At 41.1% G+C, this 23,473-nt stretch overlaps 1 protein-coding gene across 1 annotated transcript in view; it reads left to right on the top strand.

Moving 5' to 3' along the window:
* GGT1 (gamma-glutamyltransferase 1) overlaps positions 1-23,473 on the top strand; it is a 189,797-nt gene that overhangs the window by 161,217 nt on the left and 5,107 nt on the right. The window contains exons 5-12 of the mRNA XM_089653223.1: positions 1,384-1,576; positions 7,155-7,312; positions 9,971-10,120; positions 10,345-10,478; positions 14,121-14,308; positions 16,024-16,151; positions 16,244-16,356; positions 18,224-18,337. Coding sequence (XP_089509349.1) covers positions 1,384-1,576; positions 7,155-7,312; positions 9,971-10,120; positions 10,345-10,478; positions 14,121-14,308; positions 16,024-16,151; positions 16,244-16,356; positions 18,224-18,337 — 1,178 coding nt within the window. The remainder of the gene's footprint in view (positions 1-1,383; positions 1,577-7,154; positions 7,313-9,970; positions 10,121-10,344; positions 10,479-14,120; positions 14,309-16,023; positions 16,152-16,243; positions 16,357-18,223; positions 18,338-23,473) is intronic.

The raw sequence follows: 23,473 nt of genomic DNA, 5'->3' as shown, positions 1-23,473 counted from the left end.
CTAGTATCTTCCAAAGTACACACACTGCTGGTATCATCCAAAGAGTAGATACATTTCTAAAGTCTTTCAGATATAAGTGGCCCTTTGACGGCAACCATGATCCCGATGGGGCCCGTGATGAAATTGATTTTGACACCCCTGTTCCAGAGCAAATCAGTGAGTTTAGTTTGTTGGGGGGGTTGTTATTAGGAAGCACTTTCACCTCACCCTGGTGATCCTGGCAATAGCACAGTTACTGGGCAGCACAGTGGCTAAATGGTTAGCACTTCCGCCTGGCAGTACTAGGGTCATTGGTTCGAATACCAGCCACGGCACCTCCTGCCTGGAGTTTGCATGTTCTCCCTGTGCCTGCGTGGGTTTCCTCCGGGTACTCCGGTTTCCTCCCACACTCCAAAGACATGCTGGTAGGTTAATTGGATCCTGTCTAAATTGGCCCTTGTATATGAATGTGAGTCACGGACCTTAGATTGTACACCCCTTGAGGGTTAGGGACTGATGTGAATGTACAATATATATATGTAAAGCGCTGCGTAAATTGACAGCGCTATATAAGTACCTGGAATAAATAAATAAATACTGTCTTAGGGTGACAATGCATACACCGAGTAGAGAATAGTTATATGATTAGATAACATTGCATTACTTGAGTTACATTTCTTTCCTTTACTTCTGTATTTTAGATTTAATCTGCTAGTCAGTTACAGTGAGAAGAACACGAATTCACAATTGTATATTTTACAATTGCAGACATCACTTTTCTATGCTTGTCAGGATGGGATCTGGCACCTGCCAATATTTCTGGGGAAGAGGATAGGCCTCAACACAGGATATTTATGAAATACTGCTTGATATAGCCTTTCCATGAGCTCCATATAGCAGTGACACTTCATGACCTAAGCCTTTTGACCTTGGTTTTCATAAAGGAAAGCAACAGCCTACTAACATGAATGAAATCAAGAACAATCCTTGTGTTGCTCATTTGCATTCTGAGTTTAATGTGTTAAACAGAAATGGATCACGTTATACAGATAATTACTTTCTTTATAGTGGCAGAGCAGGCCACATGGAAAAGCGCATAAATTTGTATTAAGAATTTCCATTACTAACAAAAAGAATACTAAACAGAGAAAATGAATGTCAGAATAAACACAAAACTGAACAAAGATAGCATAAACCAAGTATCACTAACCTACGCAAAAAAGGACAAGAGGACACAAAACACATGTTGCATTCCGAGTTTAATGTGAGCTTGTTGGTATTAGTCACCAAAAGTCACACTACAAATCATTAGAGCTACCCCTAGCCACAGCCTAGTAGTAGCATTACTGAGAGGTTTATTCATTTTCTTGCAAAACTTACTTGCTACACTATTGTGTTCCACAGGTGGATTGTCCATAGCAGTACCAGGAGAGATTCAAGGATACAAGGTAGCACACGATCGACATGGCAAGTTGCCATGGAAACGTTTGTTTGAGCCGAACATTAAATTGGCAAGAGAAGGATTTCCAGTTGGCCTGGGCCTGTCTCAGGGCCTGTCTTCTGCAAAGGCTCATATTGAGTCAGACAAGTCACTATGGTAAGGAGCATCATATGGTAACTTGCCTACAGTCCTAATTGCACACCTTATTGTTTGCTCTGCTACCCCTTTCAAACTTTTGTTGTACTTATTACATTATTTAAATTTTGTATAGCTCATTCATAATTTTACTTGCATTATTTATGCCACTTATCTTGATTTATAAGGTCAGAATTCCCTCCTCCTTTTTGCACAATAATGCCTCCCTTTAATACCATTTTAAGGTCCCCTTTTATGTTGACATTGGATGTTGTTTACAGCGAACTGTGCCTATTGCCTTTATATTCTGTCCTGGCCAAGGGCAGACTGACACCTCATGGGGCCCCCGGCCAATATGGGATCATGGGGCCCCTGTGTCCTTGCCCACACTTAAACCCAAATGGTCAGTCCGCCCCTGGTCCTGGCATAATTTTGTAATCCTACCCACACTGTGTATGGGTAACTTGATGCCTAAAAACTTGTGTTCCCAATCTTGGAATTATGCCACCAAGGAACTCGCTAGGTCCCCTATCTGCTTGTCTGAAACTATAGGAAATAATCATATCTTATTATGCACATTTTTTTTAGCTGTGCAGATTAGCTTCATTCTAGTTTAATACCAACTTCACTTCGTTATGTTGAATAAAAATATTCCTGTCCATAGAGTTTTGTAATACAAATGACTAAGCATTTTTTTTACCTTAATGCATTCTCTACATTAAAGTGGTTTTAAACCCCAAAAAATACAAATTAAACCGAACATTGCATCTAACTCGGCAGTGCAGCAGAACTCTACTAACTTCAGTTTGGCCAGGAAAAGTGCATCGTGTCATATGCAATCCTCTCCACTCTTCTACAGTAAAAAAAATTCCAACACCTGAGTAAAAAAGGGTGTCGCCACGCCCCCTCTCCTTTGAATGACAGACTTAATCAGGAGGCTCATGCATGATCATGAGTGAAGGGGGTGTGTCTTACACAGCCGCAGCCTGAGCATGGAGCCCACATTGTCACTTGCTCTCCGCTCCTCTCTCCCCTGGACCTGCAGCACTACCATCCAACAGTCTTGCCGGGCATTGAAAGTGACCAGCCAATGTGCGCGCTGCAAAGCTGTGCTAGGGAGAATGCTGGGGGTGTGTACAGCTGGGATGGGAGTCTAGTGACATCATGACTTTGCCTCCTGAGCTCAGGGCAATGTCCACTCCCACAGACAGGGAGATATTCAGCGAGCTGAAACAGGCAAAAGACACAAAAACTGAAAACAAATAATACACTTGTCATGTTCATTCTACAAACTGTAAGGAGATGTGAGTGTTTGAAATTTGTTAGACATTGGGTTTACAACCACTTTAACCACTTCCCGTCCGGCCCATGTAGATAAATGACCGAAGGGAGCACTGCCGAAACGGGTGGACATTTCTAAAAAAAAATGTGAAAACATTTTTTGAAAAATTATACTTTTTGGTTATAAACTAATTTGGGTTATTTTTTATTTTACTAAAAAGATAGATGAATACATTTTGGCCAAGATTTATGAAGAAAGATTATATGCAAAATTTTATAAGAAAAACACTTTTTTTTTTTTTCAAATATTGGACTTTTTCATTTATATAGCACAAAAAAAAATTCCCAGTGGTGAATAAATACCACCAAAATAAAGTTTTATCTGTCTCAAAAAAATGCTAAAAAAATTAATATGGGTGCAGTGTTGCATGACCGCACACTTGCCATTCAAAGTGTGATAGCACTGAAAGCTGAAAATTGGCCTGGACTGGAAGGGGGTGAAAGTGTCCGGACATAAAGTGGATAGGGTAGAACATGTCCCAGTGCTTTTACATGTCGCAGTGTCTCTAGTGTGTCAAAGCTCAAATGTATTGCAATATCACTGCCACGCCATTGCGTTCTTCCACTGTGCTTCAGATGCATAGGGATACTTGGGACAGCACTCAAAAGGAAGGGGGGGGCGGGAAAGGATATTGGCTTGAACACAAAAAGGCTTGTTTTCACTGCCCAGCAGGAGCACATAAGCAGAGGTGTTTCCACCTTTTTTTTTTTGCACTTATTGAAAAATATAACAAAACACTTTTAATGGTATATATAAAAGACCAAAAGATAGCAGATAAAAGAAGATTATTGATGAGGTTTTCATATACTTTAAAGCAGAACTTCACTCAAAGGGGAAGTTCCACTCTTCCACCCAAAGGGGAAGTTCCACTCTTCCACCCAGGGGTGGACTGACCATTCGACCGAGCGCCCGGGGTCAATAGGGGGCCCCATGAGATGCCCCTGGTACCTTTCATTGGCTTTTTCATAGGCTTCTTTGGGTGTGGGTGAGGACACAGGGGCCCCATGATCCCCTATTGGGGGCCCCATGAGTTGTCCACCTGTCACGTACCTGATGGGAGACTGAATTGACGAGGTTGGCCTCACTTGTGTCACTAATCCTGAGCCCACTGAGGTTGGAACAGAGGGCGTCTAAGGACTAGGGGGACAAGAGCACCAGGATTTTGCTTGTGGCTCTTGCAGATGATGACCTTGGTAAGCAGGATATCCACTGATTTGGATACTGTAGAAATAGACCAGGCAGGTACAGTGGATTGTCAGATGCACAGCAGAGCCAGGTTTGCAGCCAGGACACAGGACTGGAGCAGAGTCGTAGGATAGCCAGGGTCATAACAGTCTGGCACGCGATACAGGATCAGGAGGAAAATGCCAAAGTCAGGAACAGAGCCGAAGTAAGGAACTGGGGGGCAGAAGAGAACTCGGAGTCCGGTCAGGAACAAGCCGGGTCAGCACCAAAGGAATCGCACAGGAAACAAGCAGGACACAGGGGAAAGCTGAAGACCAGTCAGCACTGAATCAGCACCGAGGTGCTCTTTAAATAGTCCGCCCAGCGCCGACAGGCGTGCCTGGGTCCTAGTACCTGCCTGGTGCCGTCATTGGTGACAGGCGCTCCTGGGTCCTAGTGCCCGCCTGCCTGTATGCCTTGTCGGGATCCTGCGCCTGTGCACATTCATGCGCTGTGGCGATCTTCTTGTTCCCTGATACTGCCCCTGCTTCCACCCCACCTCCTCCTTCACATTTGGCACCTTTTTTTTGGGTATGGGGGAGCGGGTACCTGGTTTTGACAGGTACCCACTCCCCCACATGCAATGGGAACGCCTTGGTGAAGTTCAGCTTCCCATCCTTCCTCTGCAGCCTTGTGGGACATGTCACAGGTCCCAGGAGACTGCAGGACCATTCAGGTAGCACAGTGTAGCTAAAGCATATGCAGTGGATAGCCAGCTAGGAAGCCACAAGCAGTCACAGTTTGCTGCCCACAGTTAGTATGCCACTGCCAGGGACTGAAGCCTGGTGAGAAAACTAGCCAGGTGAGGACAGTGCTGGGGTAGGCGAGTGTCCTATTATTAAAAGTCAGCAGCTGTAGTTTTTGTAGCTACTGACTTTTAATTTTTCTAACCAGGACTGAAGAACCGCTTTAAGCCTGCAGGTTTTTCATAGGAAGGCAGATATTTTACAATCTTAAAAAAAGTACCACACTGTCCTTTCCTGCCCAGTGTGGTCAGTTTTTAATAGGAAAGCAGAGTAACTGGCAGGGACACCAGGTATTTCACAGAAAGGAAGTAAAAGGGAACATAATACTGTTTCATACAAGTATATGGTACAACAGTCACATATCAGGAGTTTAAAATGTTGTGTTTACATATTCTTTAAGCCTTCCATCCATGTTAAGCATTGTGATGGCCTGACTTACTTTCATTTCCAAGTTGGTTCTATTGCACTTAGTAACCACGTGTATTTTATACCTTGCAATATACCTAACTCTGATGGTTTAAGTGTAACCTCCATTAGGGGGAGAGTCTGTCTCCTGACCCTATTTAAGTATCACTTTTTGTGTATCTATGCTGGACTTTTAATAAACTTTATTCTCTAAAAAAAACATTGAATAGTTTAGATCAGGGTTTTCCAACTGGGGATGCGAGGTGGAATTTCAGGGCATGAGACAGAGTGGCTTGTGTCCCTTAGTGACCATTTACAAGTCATCACTCAATCAACTGCCAATGTCCTTTGAGCAATGGTGGTAGATGGTCATTTTGCGTAGATAGTAGTCTCAGTGTTTTTTAATCAAGCATTAAGAATAACAGAATTAACATACACTGTATAAGTAAAGTAAGTAACTGATAGTCAGAGTATTGCTATTAAAATAGTTATATCACAATATCTGACTTACTCAACGAATATAGTTTCACTCATAAATTCATGAATGTATATTGTTTAAGTCATACATTTTGATGGATATTTTGCTGCTGGAGACCTAAAGATTTCAGAAAAATGGATCATGAATCCATATTCCTACAATTTGGAGAAAATGTCAGAAGTTGGATTTCTGAAGGAAGCTATTTTCAGACAAAATGAGCTCTTTAAATACAATTTAATAGCATTAGGAGGAGTTTTGATGTGCAGCACTGGGTATGTACTCAAGACTTGGTGGAAAAGCACTTAATGTCTCAATTTCATTTTCAACCTGGATTCAGCTGTCTTTTGTCAATCAAGACCAGGGGCAGACTGACAACTCATGGGGCCACCGGGCAATGTGGGGATCATAGGGCCCCTGTGTCCTTGCTCAAACTCAAAAAAACCTATGAAAAAGGTACCAGGGGCATCTCATGGGGCCCCCTACTGACCCCGGGCCCTCGGGCAGTGCCCGAGTTTCCAAATGGTCAGTCCGCCCCTGATCAAGACAAATCTCGGAATCACCTGAATCCTGAGGCAGATCACAGTCGGCAAGAAAGTTCCACGTTTAGACAAAATTGTGAATAAGAGGCAGGAGCAAAGAAGTCAAGAGTTTTATGTTCACAATTGGGACAGATTTTACCATTTTTACCATTTTTTCAGAATAAATTGGAGATCTAATTACTCGGTTTATATCTACATCTTATGCAATGAGTTAACAGCATATTTTTTTAAGTGCAATTTGTTCATCAACAGTATTGTATGTGGTGCAATTTGTGGTTTACAAATTAAAAATTGGACTTCATCCTCCATTGTGAAAACTCTTGTAGGGGGTATAAACATTAATTAAACATTTCCTAGGTGTGGGTCATAGTAAAGTTTGGAAAGATATAAAGTTAATGTTATGTCAGATTGTGACCTACATTATATTGTGATCCTTATGGCAGATCTTGTGGGCAACTTTTCCACATTTTACAGCTCTTAGTAAGAAAATATTTTCAGTTGCAAAGAGTGGTTTTTTGAGAGTGCCCTCATGTCTTTTGTGTGGGTGGAAATTCAAAGTTTTACTATCTTTACTAGAACAGGGGGGTAAGGATAAATTCTCCAATGGAGACAACTGTTCTGGTAACAACTAAGGGATCTAAAAAGATTTCCCTTCACTTATGGGAGATTTCCTCTTTTGTCTCCAGGACAAAAACGTTAGGGGTAATCACCCAGTGCCACACAGATGGTAAATAACTATTCAGTTTGTGAGGTTTCCCTATACATACCTCCACTGCCAAGAGATTAAATCATTTATGTTGATATAATTTATTTAGGCCAGCCACATTTAAAATATGTCTTTTCCTTTTATGCCAACTCCCAACAGTGAAGTGTTTTGTGACGCACAGGGGAAGGTACTGGAAAAAGGAGATATTGTAAAGTTGCCTAAACTGGCAGATACGCTACAGATCCTGGCAGATGACCCTGAGGCATTCTACAGTGGTCAATTAGCCAAGCAAATCATCAAAGATATTCAACAAGCAGGTAAGGTCAGGCTGTGTGAAGTAGTTGGGATCTCTGTGTTTATGTGAGATGTCTCCGAATTTCTGTTTTTCACCCACAATGCAAATATATATATAAATATAAAACATTTGTAATTCTGTACAGCCAATATTGCAACTTACATAAAATTCTCCGCACTGCACAGCCAGATAGATGATGCACATAGTTCCTAATTAAACAATTGACTCACCTGGTTCCACAATTTAGCTTCCTGTGTCACTTTTCCATTTACAGTCTGTTCAATAAATCAAATAAATCAGCATTATCACCTCTCTCTAAAGAACAGGGAAAATACATAAAAGGTTTAAAAAAAAAAAACTGCACTTTAAAACTCAGTGTAAGGCATTGAACATGCATGTGCAATTAACATACTGTACATTTGTGCATTGTGTTTCATAATGTAGTGTTTTTATGCATGTTGACTTGCATTTTCATTTTCTCCATTGGACAGTGACAGGTTTCTGGAAGGAATTAAATACTAACAACTATATAGCTTTACTTTCAGTTGTGTTGGGTTTGCATTAGTTCATCAGTGTTACTTTAAAATGCAGACAGGTTGCATTTTAATGCAACACACATGTACATAACATTGTTGTATGGATGAGGCACACAAACCATTGTTTTATGTGTACCCTTGCAGTGGTCTGCACTGATCCAGTGTGGAAAATTGCAGGTCACTGGTGTGGACAAGTCCTTAAGCTAACATCAAAATCAGTAAAGCTAAACTACGGAGTAGCAAAATTGACTTTTTATAGACTAGCAGAAGTGTGTGTATGACAAAGGATGGGAGAATTACAATTCAGTAAAAGTGCAAGCATATATGTATTTCAGTTTTGTATTTAGATGTTTGCCAAGTGTTACATTTTAAATCTCTTTCCAACTGACTTTACTGTATGTGTGACTGACGTGGGGATCTGTATGACTGTAGTAGTAAATTGTTTATCGTCGCAGAACTGATGGAAATAGTTGTGGTCATTGTTAATTAGAAACAATTCCTTTCTTGCCCCACACCCCTCCCCAAAAATGCATTGATAATACAATGTACTTACATGAACTCAAGTGTAACCAAAATATTAGTAATATATAAATTACAATTCATAATGGATCATCTGTGGTTCTTGTCCCAAGATAATCTCAAAGAACTGCAGAAAATATTTGTTAGGCAGACTTTGAACCATCACTGAAATAGATAAAATCAGTTTAATAAATATTTAAAAAATAGTATACTCTAATAATCCATGCTTATAGTGTTACTAAACCCAGGACCCTGCATTCACTATATCTTGTTTCCCACAGTACACAGAACATGGAATGCAATTATTTTAGTAAATATAAACTGCTAAATACCTTTTCTTCACCAGTTAGAGCAGTCTTGTGACTTCTCTCAGTGTCCAGCAGAGCACTAGTTAAATCTTGTAGGAGTAGTTTTCTCCTCTGACTGTCATATGAGGCTGCATGACCCTTGACCCTCTGTCTGAACAGTGCTGATTGGCTCCGAACTGATCATAGGCACCCTCCCAAAGAAAATAAAACATCTCTAGCAATACACACTAAACTGAGCATGTGCAGAATGACTCCTAGAGCTCTGTACTATCAGCAGATGGATTGGGGACTGTGGAAGAAGGGGAGGATCAGAGAAGTCAGGATCAAACAGCCTTTTTACACAATGCAGATGATAAACTTCTTAGTTTCCACAGTGAGTATAACAAGCATGTTTTATTGCATATACAGACTGATATTACTGATGTGGGTTTAGTAACACTTTCAACTAATATAAGGTCACACAATATTGCCCTCAATCAATTAAAAACTAATTATAATTTCAAGCAGGACCCTGCATTCTATATAACTTAATACATTGTAATCCATTTGATTCCAATCTACCAAAAATGTTTCAAATTCATACATTAAATATGTAAGATATAAAGGATAAGGAGGATAAGAGCATTAACATGTGTATATAGTAAACACAAAGTTCTTATTACCAAGAAATACTTAAAGTAATGTAGGAGTTTTATCAAAAACTCAATAGCCAAAATGTAAAATAGGTCAATCCATGTATATATTAGCAGGGAAGGTAAATGTAGACACACAAGAGTTGACCATCAAGTATTAAGGCTGGAACATGCAGTGTTGCCCAGCTCAAATCGAACCAAACCACACTGCCACCTATAATTGTGCTGACATGGAACCAACACAGTTATAGATGGTAGTGTAGTTTGTATGTATCTAATATGATATGAATTTAAACATTTTTTTGGGATATTGAATTACTGTATATTGAGTATTGAGGGCCCTGCTTGAAATTATAATTAGTTTTAATGGCTTATGGGTAATATTATGTGTGACCTTATAGTAATTTAAGCATGGTTTCAAAAAAATATATATTTTTTTTATATTTATTGATCTTTATTAAATAAGTATTATCTATGTCAGTAATGATTTGAAGTCTCTAAAAAATATTTTCCCCCAGTTCTCCTTTATTATTTTCTGAGGAGTATGTCAGCATTATGTTAATAAAAAAAAAATTGAACAAAATGAAATGCTGCCAAATTGACCTAGTGATTTCAGTTACAAGCCCAGTGTGTCAATTAATACATAATTGAATGTCTTACATAACTTTATTACACTCTGTTACAGGTGGCATAATTACAGAAGAAGATCTGAAAAATTATAAAGCTGAAATTAGCGAGACTCCACTTCGATATCAACTTGGTGACTTCACCCTAATCAGTCCTACGGCTCCCTTGAGTGGTCCTGTTCTTGGCCTTATTCTTAACATCCTGAAGGGTAAGACTCTGCCTAAGAAAGTTCTCTGCTCTAGTAACTTATCTGTAACAGCATCTGCTAATTAGCGTTTGGCATAAAACCACAGTTAATCCCTACTGACAAGCAGACACTGTATTGTAAAAAAACATGTGCTGCCATTAAAGAGTATTGCATAATACTGTAGTTATGTAAAAACTGACATTGGACTTAATATTTTTTATTTGTATCTTTCCTATTTTGTACAGGTTTTAATTTTACAAGCGAAAGTGTAAAACCTGCATCTCTGGGACTCACTTACCACCGCATTGTAGAAGCATTCCGCTTTGCTTATGCTAAGAGAACATTACTAGGGGATCCTAACTTTGTCAACCTAACAGAGGTAACATACCAATCTGCCAACCCAATTAATTTTTCAGGGCGTTACAGAATAGCTGTAAAGTTACATGGCTTGTTGAGAAACGATTGAGAAATATATGTCCTCTCTTCATTTTTGGCTGAAGGTTAAATAAATGACCACTGATACACAGTCATGTAACTGTGCAATGGCCTGAACCCATCATAACCACTTAATGGCAACGCATTCTGTTTGCCTTCCGACAAAAGTGTCTTAATGGTCTGTTATAAAGCTGACCTCTAGGCAGATATACAAAAATTAATTAATGCAATTTTGTAATCATTAATACATAATTGAATGTATTTTTTAAATTAAGGCAATGTAAGTATCTGAATTTGACTTGGTATCTTACTGTCTGCTGTACAGCACAGCTCAGAGAAGAGAATCAACTTGGGTACATTCAATCGATTAACTTGGGTACATTCAGCCTGCCTATACATGGTTTCAATCTTAGCTGGTCTCTGCTGAACCGGCCGAGATTCAAACTGTTTATGGCCGGCCTTAGTTGGCTGCAAGTAGAAGTGATTGGAACCACAATGTCAAGTATAACTTGAACATTTTGTTCCAAATGTTATATACCAATCAGCCATAACATAATGGCCACCCACCATAACCATTGAAGGCATGGACCACTCTAGACCTCTGAAGGTATGCTGTTGTATCTGGCACAAAGCTGTCAGTAGTAGATCCTTTAAGTTCTGTAAATTACGAGGTTTTAAATTACGAGAATTTAGAAGGCAAGTCAACACCTTAAACTTGTTGTTGTGCTTCTAAAACCATTCTTGAATTCATCAGATCAGGCAACCTGCTTCCATTGCTCCGTGGTCCAGTTCTGATGCTCACATGCCCATTGTAGGCTCTTCTGGCTGTGAATATGGGTCAGCATGGGCACCGTGACTGGTCTGCAGCTACGCAGTCCCATACACAACAAACTTATGCACTGTGTGTTCTGACACGTTTCTATATGGACCACCATTAACATTTTCAGCAATTTGAGGTAGAGTAGCTCTTTTAATTGATCGCACTACACAGGCCAGCCTTCACTCCCCACGTGCATTGATGAGCCATGGCCACACGTGACCTTGTCGTCGGTTTGCAGGTTTTCCTTCCTTGGTCCACTTTTGGTAGGTCCTTACCATTGCAGACCAGGAACATCCCACAAGTGCTTCAGTTTTGGAGTTGCTCTGAACCAGTCACCTAGCCAGTACAATTCGCCCCTTGTCAAAGTTGCTCAAATCCTTATGCTTGCCCATTTTTTCTACTTTGAATACATCAACTTCAGGGACAACATATTTACTTGCTTCCTTATATATGCCACCCATTGCAACAAGATAATTAGTGTTAGTTACTTTACCTGTCAGTGGTCATAATGTTATGGTGGTGTATATTTCAACACAATTCATTAATGTTTGCTTATCAAAAATTGCATTTTGTGTTCTGCGATGGTTTTGCAGTCATCTGTGATAAACGAGGTGGTATCAAAAACTTATAAGACTATTTTTGTAACATGCCAACAGATGGCAGCACAAGGCTTCACACAGAGTCACAGGGAGCACAGAGCTTCATAAGTAAGTGTGCCAAAAGACAATGTCCTGTGTATATCAGGAGCTGTGCAACTGGTGCTATTTTAACCACGTGCGTTGCCACATCTGCTATTTCATCATGGCCAGCAAGTTAGAACAAAGAGGTCATTGAAGGTCTTTCTGATCTCTCGTCGTCTTCCAGTGATGTTCTTCCGCTCTTGAAGCCTGCGTGCCATTCAAAACACTTCGAACAACTCATTGTCAAACGTCTCTGTGGTAGATTTGCCTAGTTTCAAGCAGAATTTCACATTTTCTCTTTGTTCTAACTTGCTGTCCATGATGAAATAGCAGACATGTGCTGTCACTGTTGGAGTGTTACAGAAGTAGTCTTGAAACCTTTTGACACTACCTCAAATATATACTTCATTTGATATTCTTATGGGCAATGAACCATATGACCTATGTTAAGGGCTGCGTTATATCTACCAAGGTACTTTCTAATAAGGATTTTATACTCTGTAATAATAAAATGTTTTGCCATATGTGCCCAAGACAATTAGGTTTAGGTCGTTTTGCATTACTTTGTTGCATATATATTATACATACATTTTGTGCATACACATGAAGCCGGGTACTCAGTAACATCCATTGCGATAATTCTTTATTGACTACATAGCAGAATACAGTAATAGTTTCAGACAAAGCCATACACACTGTAATTCAATGCAATGCTATGTGTTATCGTATGTACTCTCCAGAGCCTCAGGATATGCACAGCCAAAAGGGAAGCCAAGGGTATCAGGTCAGCGAAAACCAAAGGAAATGCTTCAGGGGTGCAGCCCTCCTCAGACGGGGAAATCAGCCACTGGATAAATAGAAAACAGGTGGCGCACACACCTAGTGCATTATCCAAGGTTTATTGTAAAGAGTAAAAAATAATAAAAACATACTCACAAACGAAGCATGTATCTAAAAAGCATAGAAAAATGACGATGGCCACAACGGCAGGCAAGGTGTCCTCACTGTCAGTGCGGTCAAATGGCTGACGCATTTCGGGGACGTATCCCTTTCCTCAGAGCTAATGACCAGCCTCTGATGCAGATGTGTAATGAATGGAAAGTGGGAGCCTTGCTGGTGATGCCACATGGCACCACCTGTTTTCTCTTTATCCAATGCTATGTGTTACATACCTGGATAGTGAGCCTGACGTGAAGAGGCAGGCCTCCCGTACAACTCCGGCTCCAGGACAGCTGATGGTGAGAGAGAGGCCACAAGGGCATGGTGGGGTATGAGTGCCTGTGATCAGTCCAGTCAGAGCTGATAAGCAGATGAGCTGCAGGGTGGGTCGGAGGCAGAGAGCAGGATTCCGATGCAGTCGTGCTGGATGGATGGATTACCGAGAGGTGCGTTCTGAGGATGCAGGGTCAGACTAGTCTGGTTCAGTATTGGTCGGGCAGATCAGGCTTAAGCGGCAGGAGGAAGAGTAGTCGGGTCACAGGCCAGGTCAGCAGTAAAAGATCAATTAGACAGGAGCGGAGACAGAAGGGTAAATCCAAGGCAAGCCAGAGTTCAGGGCAGGTAGCGGTCAAGCGGAGGTCAGGAACAAGCTGGTTCGGTATCAGAAGACAATCACAGAAATCAGGGAACACAAGCAAGGGTAACACCATACGGCAATGGGACATCTACTGCAGCCAGTTTAAGGCCTTTCCTGACACTGTGAGTAAAGCTTAAGCCGAAATGCGTTAGTGTGTTATTACCATATCCTGCTATGTAGCCAATAAAGAATTGTCACAATGGATGCTACCGAGTAGCTGGCTTCTTTGTATCAGAGGATTATTGCTATATTTCAAAGGCGTCTGGGCCAGAGCACTGGATTCCAGTCTCTCAGGTAATTTGCGGTTGAACGTTTTTTTCTTTGTTGGTATCTAGGTTGTATCGTGCACAGGGCAGTTAATCTTCTAAGTTAGCTAATAAAATGCATCATGTGTTAAAGCTGTCTGTTCCTTTAGCAAAATTAAAAGCAGCACGATTGGTCCTTGTCAACTATACATTTACTCTTTTACCTGTTAGGGTTTCACATTTATCCCTTCTTCTCTCCCTTTAGGTGATAAAGAATTTGACTTCAGATTTCTATGCAGAGAGTTTGAGACAGAAAATCACAGATAATACCACTCACAACTCTGATTACTATGAGCCCTTATTCTATGTTCCAGACAACCATGGCACTGCACACTTGTCAGTTGTAGCAGAAGATGGAAGTGCAGTATCGGCCACAAGTACCATTAATCTATAGTAAGATATGGAATCATACAAGGGTAACACTTTTGTGATCAGTACTGGTTTATGATGGGGACAGGTAGTGCTATTGATTATGTTGTCTCTACACACACATGGTTGCTATGTAAAATAAAATATATTTTAAAATGTAATACTCCTTGAAAAGAAAATTATAGGATACCATTTTCCACATTTCTGTTACACTTAAATTTCATGTACTAAATGAACCTCAATTCCATTAGTTGTCTGTTCTGTCCTTATTCGGATTTTGTTGTTTGGCTTTTGTTTCCAAACAAATGACTGTAGTTGCTTGGTAAGTGATTGTGTTGTTCCACGTTTGTGGCTTGTTGTCAGAGCTATGTGGAAATGAGCAATATTACAGAGTGGAGACTGTAAGGGGAATTTTTTCCCTATGGTATCCTTTGGTGTCTCAGAGGAACTAGTCTGCCTGGACACTGCAACCTCTGGTGACCATGGGCAGCTATCTTGGCATGGGACCTTATAAAATAGGGTAACCCCGTCATTCAGGAGTGCCTGGACTGAGTTGTAGGTTAAAGACCAAGACCCCAATTGTTAGGGAGAGTGTATAGCGCATGGTAAGGTTTCTGACAAGTAGGATCAGAACAGGGATAACACCTGCATTGAAAAAGCATTCTGGTATCTGGATTAGGAACATGGGGCTCTTCCTAGCAGCATTACAGTGCCATCCCAGTACACTGCCAACAACCACTCCTCCAGTGGAAGCCATCCTCTGGAAATATAGGTCCATGCCTGTTAGCTTTGTATAAACACCAGCTGCTCTATTGCTTTATATCAGTGCCTACAAATACTGGTATTATTCAATACTGCTATTTCTTATTTAATATACAAGACAGCTATAACATCAATGACTGGTTTGGTTTCTCCCTAAATGGATACTCCAGGCCTGGGCATGACATGTCCTCAAAATTTTCCAGATCGCAATCCATTGAGTATCTGTGGGACGTGCTGGAAAAACAAGTCTGATCCATGGAGACCCCACCTCGCAACTTGCAGGACCTAAAGGATCTGCTACTGACGTCTTGGTGCCAGAATCGACAGCATACCTTCAGAGGTCTAGTGGTGTCCATATCTCTATGGGTCAGGGCTGTATTAGTGGTAAAAGGGGGGCCTACTCTATAATAGGTGGGTGGTCATAAAGTTATGGACAATCAGTGTATATAATATTGGGAGATGTAAAAAGTTCCCTTATAAGGCACCTGTTAAAACAAGAGGGGACAGTAGAGCAACGTATGTCATTGCAAGTATTCAATCATATTTGAGTTGCTCTTAATATCTTTCAGCTACTGGGAGAAAAAAAATTTCAGAGCAGATATATTACTGTTGCAATAAGACCTTAAACACAAAAGGTATACGAGAGGTAGCCACATGAAGGAACTTTGCTGAGGATTGTGGAAGATCTGCCTTTTTTCTATAAAGTTGGTAAACTCAGTAAAGTTTGCTTAAGCTCTGTGGGATAAGATTGGATTTGTTGGTATTGATAATATTGCAAACTGTGATGCTAGTGGGACAGATGATGCTAATGAAGGCACAGTTTGAGCAGATGAAACAGAGAATTGTCAAGAGAGACACTTGTCAAGACCATGTATATATTAGCAGCAAAAATTATGCATTTGAACAAAGCAAGGTTCTTTTGCAGTCTGTGTCTACCTCTCTTAGGTTTCAAATAACTCCATAACTTTTTGTTTCAGCTTTGGATCTAAGGTGCGCTCTAATGTCACAGGGATCATCTTCAATGATGAGATGGATGATTTTGGATCACCTTTTATAATCAATGGATTTGGGATCCCACCTTCACCGGCTAATTTTATCAGAGCAGGTACATTTTAAAAACATACATGGATAAAAAGCATAATAAAACAGAATGAGTTCTGAAAAGTATTAATTACTTTTCTTCTACCACTTTGGCAGGGAAAAGACCCCTCTCCTCTATGTGCCCCTCCATCATTTTGGATAAGAACAATAAAGTGCATATGGTTGTTGGAGCCTCCGGAGGAACTAAGATCACAACAGCAACAGCACTGGTGAGTCTCAAGCAGCACACACAATACCTATATATATTAAAGCTAGGCATACAGTATACAGCTATAAGGGGCACAAGGCAGGTTTGCCCCTTGTCCCCCCTCCTTTTGACATTTGACAAATGCAACGCTTTAGAAGCACTACCCATGGGCACATAAATGAACAAATAGGCCTATATGTCAATGGTTAATTAATATATCTCTGTGATGTAGGCCCATCCTTGTCCCTGGCCCGTCAGCTATTGAAGAATTTGGTGACACCTGGGCCTTAAAATTAACTGAACAAAATCTGTCTTGAAGGCATTAGCATCTAGAGCTCCTCCGATCACCTCAGTCACCTCTGGCCATTGTGCTTTCCTTTAAATATCTGGGGATTGTAATGACAAAAGACCATTCCCAGGCCATCTCAGAGAACAACAGTCCACTAACGCAATCTATTAACGGTAAACTGCAGGTGTGGTCTAAGTTGTCCCTATTTGTCGTAGGCAGAATCAACTTAATTAAAATGTTACTTTTGCCAAAATATGACTATATACCTACACATATACCCTTAACAGAATGAAAATCCTTCAAGAAACTTAATTCTCTATTCTCTTCCTTTGTATGGAGTACAACTAGACTTAAATTGAAACAGCCATACTACAAAGGCCTAAAGAGGAAGCTAGCATGGCGCTGCTGAAATGTTTTATATTACTTTGTGGGGTAGCTGAAACACCTAATCACACTTGTAGTCATCATTCTTGTAGTTCCCCATAACTCAGACATAGAACATGTTCTTACGACCAACTGGTGTTGATATTCCTGGAAGCCCCTAATTTATTCCTCCGCAAACACCACCTATCCATCTAGAAACTGGACATATCTGTGTGTTTTGAGGTGAAACGCCTCACTTCATTTCAAGACCTCTCAGATAATGCTATTTTAGCACCACTTAGAGCGATTCCACATACTGCATTATGAAAATCTCATGGGATTGTAACATCTTGCAGACAATTACCAGGAGAGAACAATTAACCTATTCAATTACAGAAGAGACACAATTTACCCAGTCGTTTTTTCTGTAGATTCCTACAACTGCACCATGACTTGAAGGCTCAATTCAGGGACCTGAATAAACTCATTGAATACCCACTAATTAACTTACTGTTAAAATCACAAGGCCCCCAAAAGTTAATACCCACTCTCTATTCCCACTCGCTGCACACTAAACTGGGTAAAACTATACAGTGGAATGGGATGATTTATGCTTCTCGCATATGTTAATTTTACCAGCAATCAATAATAAATACTAATAAATAATAATAAATAATAAATACTGCAGTATTGATAAGGAGTTTTTTGTTTTTTTTTGGTAAGGGTATATATGCCTTACATTATAGAAGTGTACACTGAATGGTCACTTGGATTACTTTATTCACAGAGTGACGCACTATCACGGTTTTACACAGTGTTCACATTTTCACTTTAATTTTCACGGTTTTTGAAGTTGCACAGTGCATTTGATATATGGGTATGATATTGAATTTATTAAGTTAATGTACTACATGAGTTTTCTTTCTTTTTGAGGTACATACTTTCCTTTTGGGAGCCATTGGAGGGGCTCGATAACAAAGGATCTGAAAAGTTGCATTTTTTTGGATACAAAGTTTGGAGTGACTTTATTTTTGGACACGAGTGACTTATAATTTTGATAATAATTTTTGTTTTATTATCAATCATTTTATTTTATTTATTTTTATATATTTGTTGGATATTTTTGGGATCATTGATTATATGATTTTTGGGTTCATCTGTTTACGTATTTAGGGATATTTATTTAACATATTAGAGTTATATTACTGGGTCAGAATTGTTTTATTTTCCATCATAGGTCATTATGAATTCACTCTGGTTTGGTCATGATATTGAGAAATCAGTGGAGTTGGCGAGAGTGCACAATCAGTTATTCCCCAATGACACCACAATAGAAGAGACCATGGATCCGGTAATTTATATCCTTCAAATATTACCTACAGTACATACAGTTGTGCTCAAAAGTTTGCATACCCTTGGAGAATTGACAATATACAGTACCATTTTTAACCACCTTCCGCCCGCCATATAGTACAATGACGGGCGCAAGGTGGTTCTCTCGTTCTGATAGGACGTCATATGACGTCCTACCATTCTCACTGCGCATGCGTGGCTCAGGGAAAGACCTGAAGACGTCACGCTGACAGCTCGAGAGGAGAGGAGAGCTGGTAATCAGCTTTCCGCGGAGGGGGCATGTACACTGATCATCAGGGCACTGATGATCAGTGTGCCCTGATGATCAGTGTGGCCCCAGAAGTGCCACGTGCCAGTGCCCATCAGTGCCACGTGCCAGTGCCCATCAGTGCCACATAGTGCATACCAGTGCACATCAATGCCACATATCAGTGCCCATCTGAGCTGCCTTTCAATGTCACCCATCAGTGCCAGTCAGTGCCACCTATCAATGCCTATCAGTGCCGCCTATCAGTGCCAGTCAGTGCCGCCTAACAGTGCCTGTCAGTGCCGCATAACAGTGTTGTCAGTACCGCCTATCAGTGCCTGTCAGTGCTGCCTATCAGTGCCATATATCAGTGCCATATATCAGTGCTGCATTTCAGTGCCCATCAGTGATGCCTGTCAATGCCCATCAGTGCAACCTACCAGTGCCTCCTCATCAGTGCCCATCAGTGCCACCTATCAGTGTCCATCAGTGCAGCCTATCAGTGCCCATCACTGCAGCCTCATTAGCGCACATCAGTGAAGGACAAAAAGCACTTATTTACAAAATTGTATAACAAAAACTAAGAAAAAACATTTTTTTCAAAATTTTCAGTGGTTTTTGGTTTGTTTAAGAAAAAATAAAAATCCCAGAGGTGATTATACACCACCAAAAGAAAGCTCTATCTGTCTTAAAAAAAAAAATGATAAAAATTTCATATGGGTACAATGTTGCATGACCGCGCAATTGTCATTCAAAGTGTGACAGCGCTGAAAGCTGGAAATTGGCCTGGGCAGGAAGGGGGTATAAGTGCCCTGTAGGCTAGTGGTTAAAGAAAACCTGAGTGAGCAGGCAAAAAACATTTCTTATATTTTTTATGGGGTTCATATTCAACTGTAGGTCATAACAGAATGGCACAATCATAAAACAAAAAATGGCAACAAATAAACAAATGAAATTATGACTGTTTAAAAGTCTGCCTACCCTTAGTTCTTAATACTGTGTATTGCCTTCTTTAGCATCAATGACAGCGTGCAGTCTTTTGTAATAATTGTCTATGAAGCCCTAAATTATTGGAGGTGGTATAGCTTCCCATTCATCTTGGCAAAATGCCTCCAAGTTATGCAAGGTCTTTGTTCGTCTTGCATTAACCACATGTTTACGATCTCCCCAGAGTGGTTTGATGATATTAAGATCAGGCGACTGTGATGGCCACTCCAGAATCTTCACTTTTTTCTGCTGTAATCACTGGAGGGTGAAGTTGGCCTTGTGCTTAGGGTCATTGTCATGCTGGAAAGTCCAAGAGCATCCATGCGCAGCTTTCGTGCAGAAGAATACAAATTGTCTGCCAGTATTTTATGATAACATGCTGCATTTATCTTTCCATCAATCTTCACAAGATTCCCTGTACCTTTTAGAGACCACACCCCCCCAAAACATCAGTGAGCCACCACCATGCTACACAATGGGGATGGTATTCTTGTGACTATAGGACTTGTTGACCCCTCTCCAAACATAGCACTTATGGTTGTGACCATAAAGCTCTATTTTGGTCTCGTCACTCTATATTACAGTGTGCCAGAAGCTGTGAGGTGTGTCAGTGTGTTGTTTGGCATATTGTAACCATGCCTGTTTGTGACATTGGTGCAGTAAAGGCTTTTTTCTGTCAACTTGACCATGCAATTTGTATTGTTCTCCTTAACACAACCACGCAGTTTTTTTCCAGAGCAGCCTGGAAGGTTACTTGTGGGGTTTTCTTTGTATCCCAAGCAATTCTTCTGGCGGTTGTGGCTGCAATCTGTCTTGGTTTACCTGAATTGGCTTGGTATCAAGAGATCCCCGATTTTTGCACTTCTTAATAAGTGATTGAACAGTATTGACTGACTCAAGGTTTTAGATATCTTTTTATATCCTTTTTCATCTTTATAAGGTTCAGTTACCTTGTTATGCAGGTCCTTTAACAGTTCTTTTCTGCTGCACATGGCTCAGGATCTAGCCTGCTCAGTGTATCCACTTGCAAGCTAACAAACTCATTGACTATTTACACACAGACACTAATTGCAATGTAAAAAGCCACAGATGTGGAAAATTAACCTTTAATTGCCATTTTGTATTTCAATGATTTTTATTAACTTTTTTAAAACAATTTTAACAAAGAAAAAGACATGCCCACGCAGGGGCTATCAATGACTATCTTTCATGATAAAAAATAAAGAGAACAGTGCTATAACACCACAATGTAAAAGGCGAGCCCACATAGGGGCCATTAAAAGTACATAAAATACAAAAACAGTGATATAACACCAACAATATACCAGCCAAAGGCAAGTATCTACTGCCTCACAGATTCAAACAGTAAATAAAGAGGAAAAAAGAGTAAATAAGGAAGAAGAAAACAAGACCAGAAGCAGGAATCCGGAAACGCCAATACCATACAGCATCATGAACCCAGACTAGTCGGGGGGAGCGTGGAAAAAGGCATATGTCAACCACGGCTCCCATGTTTTCAAGAATTTCCATTGGAAGTCATTACGGATACTCAACATCTGTTCATTGAGCATCAGAGTGGTCATACGGTCCCGCACCCCCTGAAGAGGGACAGACAGGCTTTTCCAGGCCTGAGCAATTGTTCTAGTGGCTGACAAAAACAAATAAGAAGCCAACTTCTGCTGATGGGCCAACAGGCCCGGTATGGGACAATGAAGCAAAGCATACCGAGCCTCCCGGCGTATGGAGAGATGGAACAATGTGTACAGAACGCCAAATTCACGAGACCAAAATCCAGTTAGTCTCGGGCATGACCACCAAATATGCAACACATCTCCACGATGGCCACAACCCCGGAAGCAGCGATCACTATAGGCAGGGTTCGTCTGGGCTATTCGAGCCGGGACCTAATACCAACGAAACAATACTTTGTATGCCGCCTCCAGCGTGGCTGTATTAAACAAACATTTAGCTATAAACAACCAGGCCCTGTTCCAGTCCTCCAGATCCACGACCGCCGCCAAGTCACACTCCCATTGGGCAACATATGATAGAGAGGTACGCATGAGAGCCAATTCAAGGATGCGTAAAGTAGGGAAACAAGGCCCGGAGCTCCAGGACGCTATTGGCAAACCTAATACAGGAAATCGGAATAGAGGTCAGCCAGTGCCGCAATTGATCATAATGAAAAAATTCCACATGAGGAACATCCCGTGACTCCCAAAGAGAGCTCCAAGTGGGGAAGGACCGAGAAGTCAAAAAGTGTCGCACTTGTGAAAAACCATTGGCCACCCACCAGAAGAACGCCCCTGGTTGATCGAAGCCAAGCAGGAAAAGAGGATTATTATTAATTGGGAGTAAAGGCAGAAAGGAGACATCAAGCCACTGGAATAACGTACCGAATCCCACACTCGTTGGCCATCGAGGAAAATTGGACTCAGTGGCATTGTGATGGGGGCACAGTTAGGCAGTTCCAAAAGGACTTGGCTACATTAGGCACCCCAAGACCTCCCTGGAGTCTATAGATAAAAAAAGTATTTCTGGAAACTCTGGGGCATCTGTTGGCCCAGATAAATCGCATAATCCTCGCCTGAATCAGCCAGGAAAAATGAGGAGGAACCCGCACACGGAGGGTGCGAAAATAATTTAACAATTTAGGCAGGATGGTCATTTTCACCGAGTTGATTTATCCTATCCAGGACAGGAATTGCTAAGACTGCATGAGAGAGGACACAGAATGAAGAAAGGGATAATAATTCGCAGCAAAGAGCCATAGGTAGGGGTCAGGCGGATGCCCAAGTATTCAAGTGAAGAGGAAACCCATTTGTAAGGGAAGTGAAACTGTAAGCACGAAACCAAATCTGAGGCCAAGATAATATTGAGAGTGACAGTCTTATCCAAACTAATATGGAGACCTGAAATCAGGGAGAGCTTGTTGCAAATTTGGGAGTGTCGTCAAGGGATTAGTGAGTCAAGAGGGCATCATCAGCAAAAAGTTAAATTTATATTCCTGTCCCATGTATGGAACATCCGATACATTACAATCAGCCTGGAGTGCTTAAAGCCAGCGGCTCAAGCACCAGGACAAAAACTCCAGGGACAGGGGGCATCCCTGTCTCGTCCCCCGCCAAATAGGAAAGGGGTCGGACAAGTACCTCGCATACTTAGCCGAAGGGGAAGAATATAAGGCCTTAATCCAAGAAAGAATAGAATCCCCAAAGCCCCAACGGGACAGCACAAACCGCAGGTATTCCCAGGATAGGGAATAAAAAGCTTTATATATGTCTAGGGACAGTAAGAATCCCGGGATTTTCCGCTGTTGTAGAATGTGTATAACGTGGACCACCTTATAAACGTTATCACCCGCCTGTCTCCCAGGGACGAAACCGACTTGATCCCTATCGACCAAACTATGCAAATATTTATTGATACGAAGACTGAGAATCTTGCCCAATATCTTAAGATTTTCATTAAGAAGAAAAATGGGCCGAAAGTCTTGCGGTTCCTGCACATCATCAGTTGTCTTAGGAATCATTGAGATACAGTATGAGTTCTGAGCGCGTCTGGAGAGGGCAAAGAACCCTGTCGTAACTCATTAAAGTAACCAGCCAAAAAGGGCGCCAACAGGGTTGCAAATTACTTATTATAGAGGCCTGAAAAGCCATTAGGGCCCTGGGCTGCGGTGGACCATAAAGATTTGATAGCTTGAAGTACTTCCGATACGGTTACACCGGCATTGAGGGCTCCGCTTCGGACAATCCAGGAAGTCGTAGTTCTTGAAAGAACACTTCTGCTTGAGCTACAGGGAAGAGGTCTGGTTTGGCTTATAGGTGTGAAAGCAAGTCCGCGAAGCATGAAATAATCTGCTGGGGATTGGAAGTGCAGCCCCCCTTAGGGGGTTGT

Source organism: Staurois parvus, unplaced genomic scaffold (assembly GCF_062004578.1).
Source record: "Staurois parvus isolate SC_StPar_1 unplaced genomic scaffold, SC_StPar_1.0 ptg000704l, whole genome shotgun sequence".
In the NCBI taxonomy this organism is placed as follows: domain Eukaryota; kingdom Metazoa; phylum Chordata; class Amphibia; order Anura; family Ranidae; genus Staurois; species Staurois parvus.
This window is presented reverse-complemented; position numbering and strand designations above follow the sequence as displayed.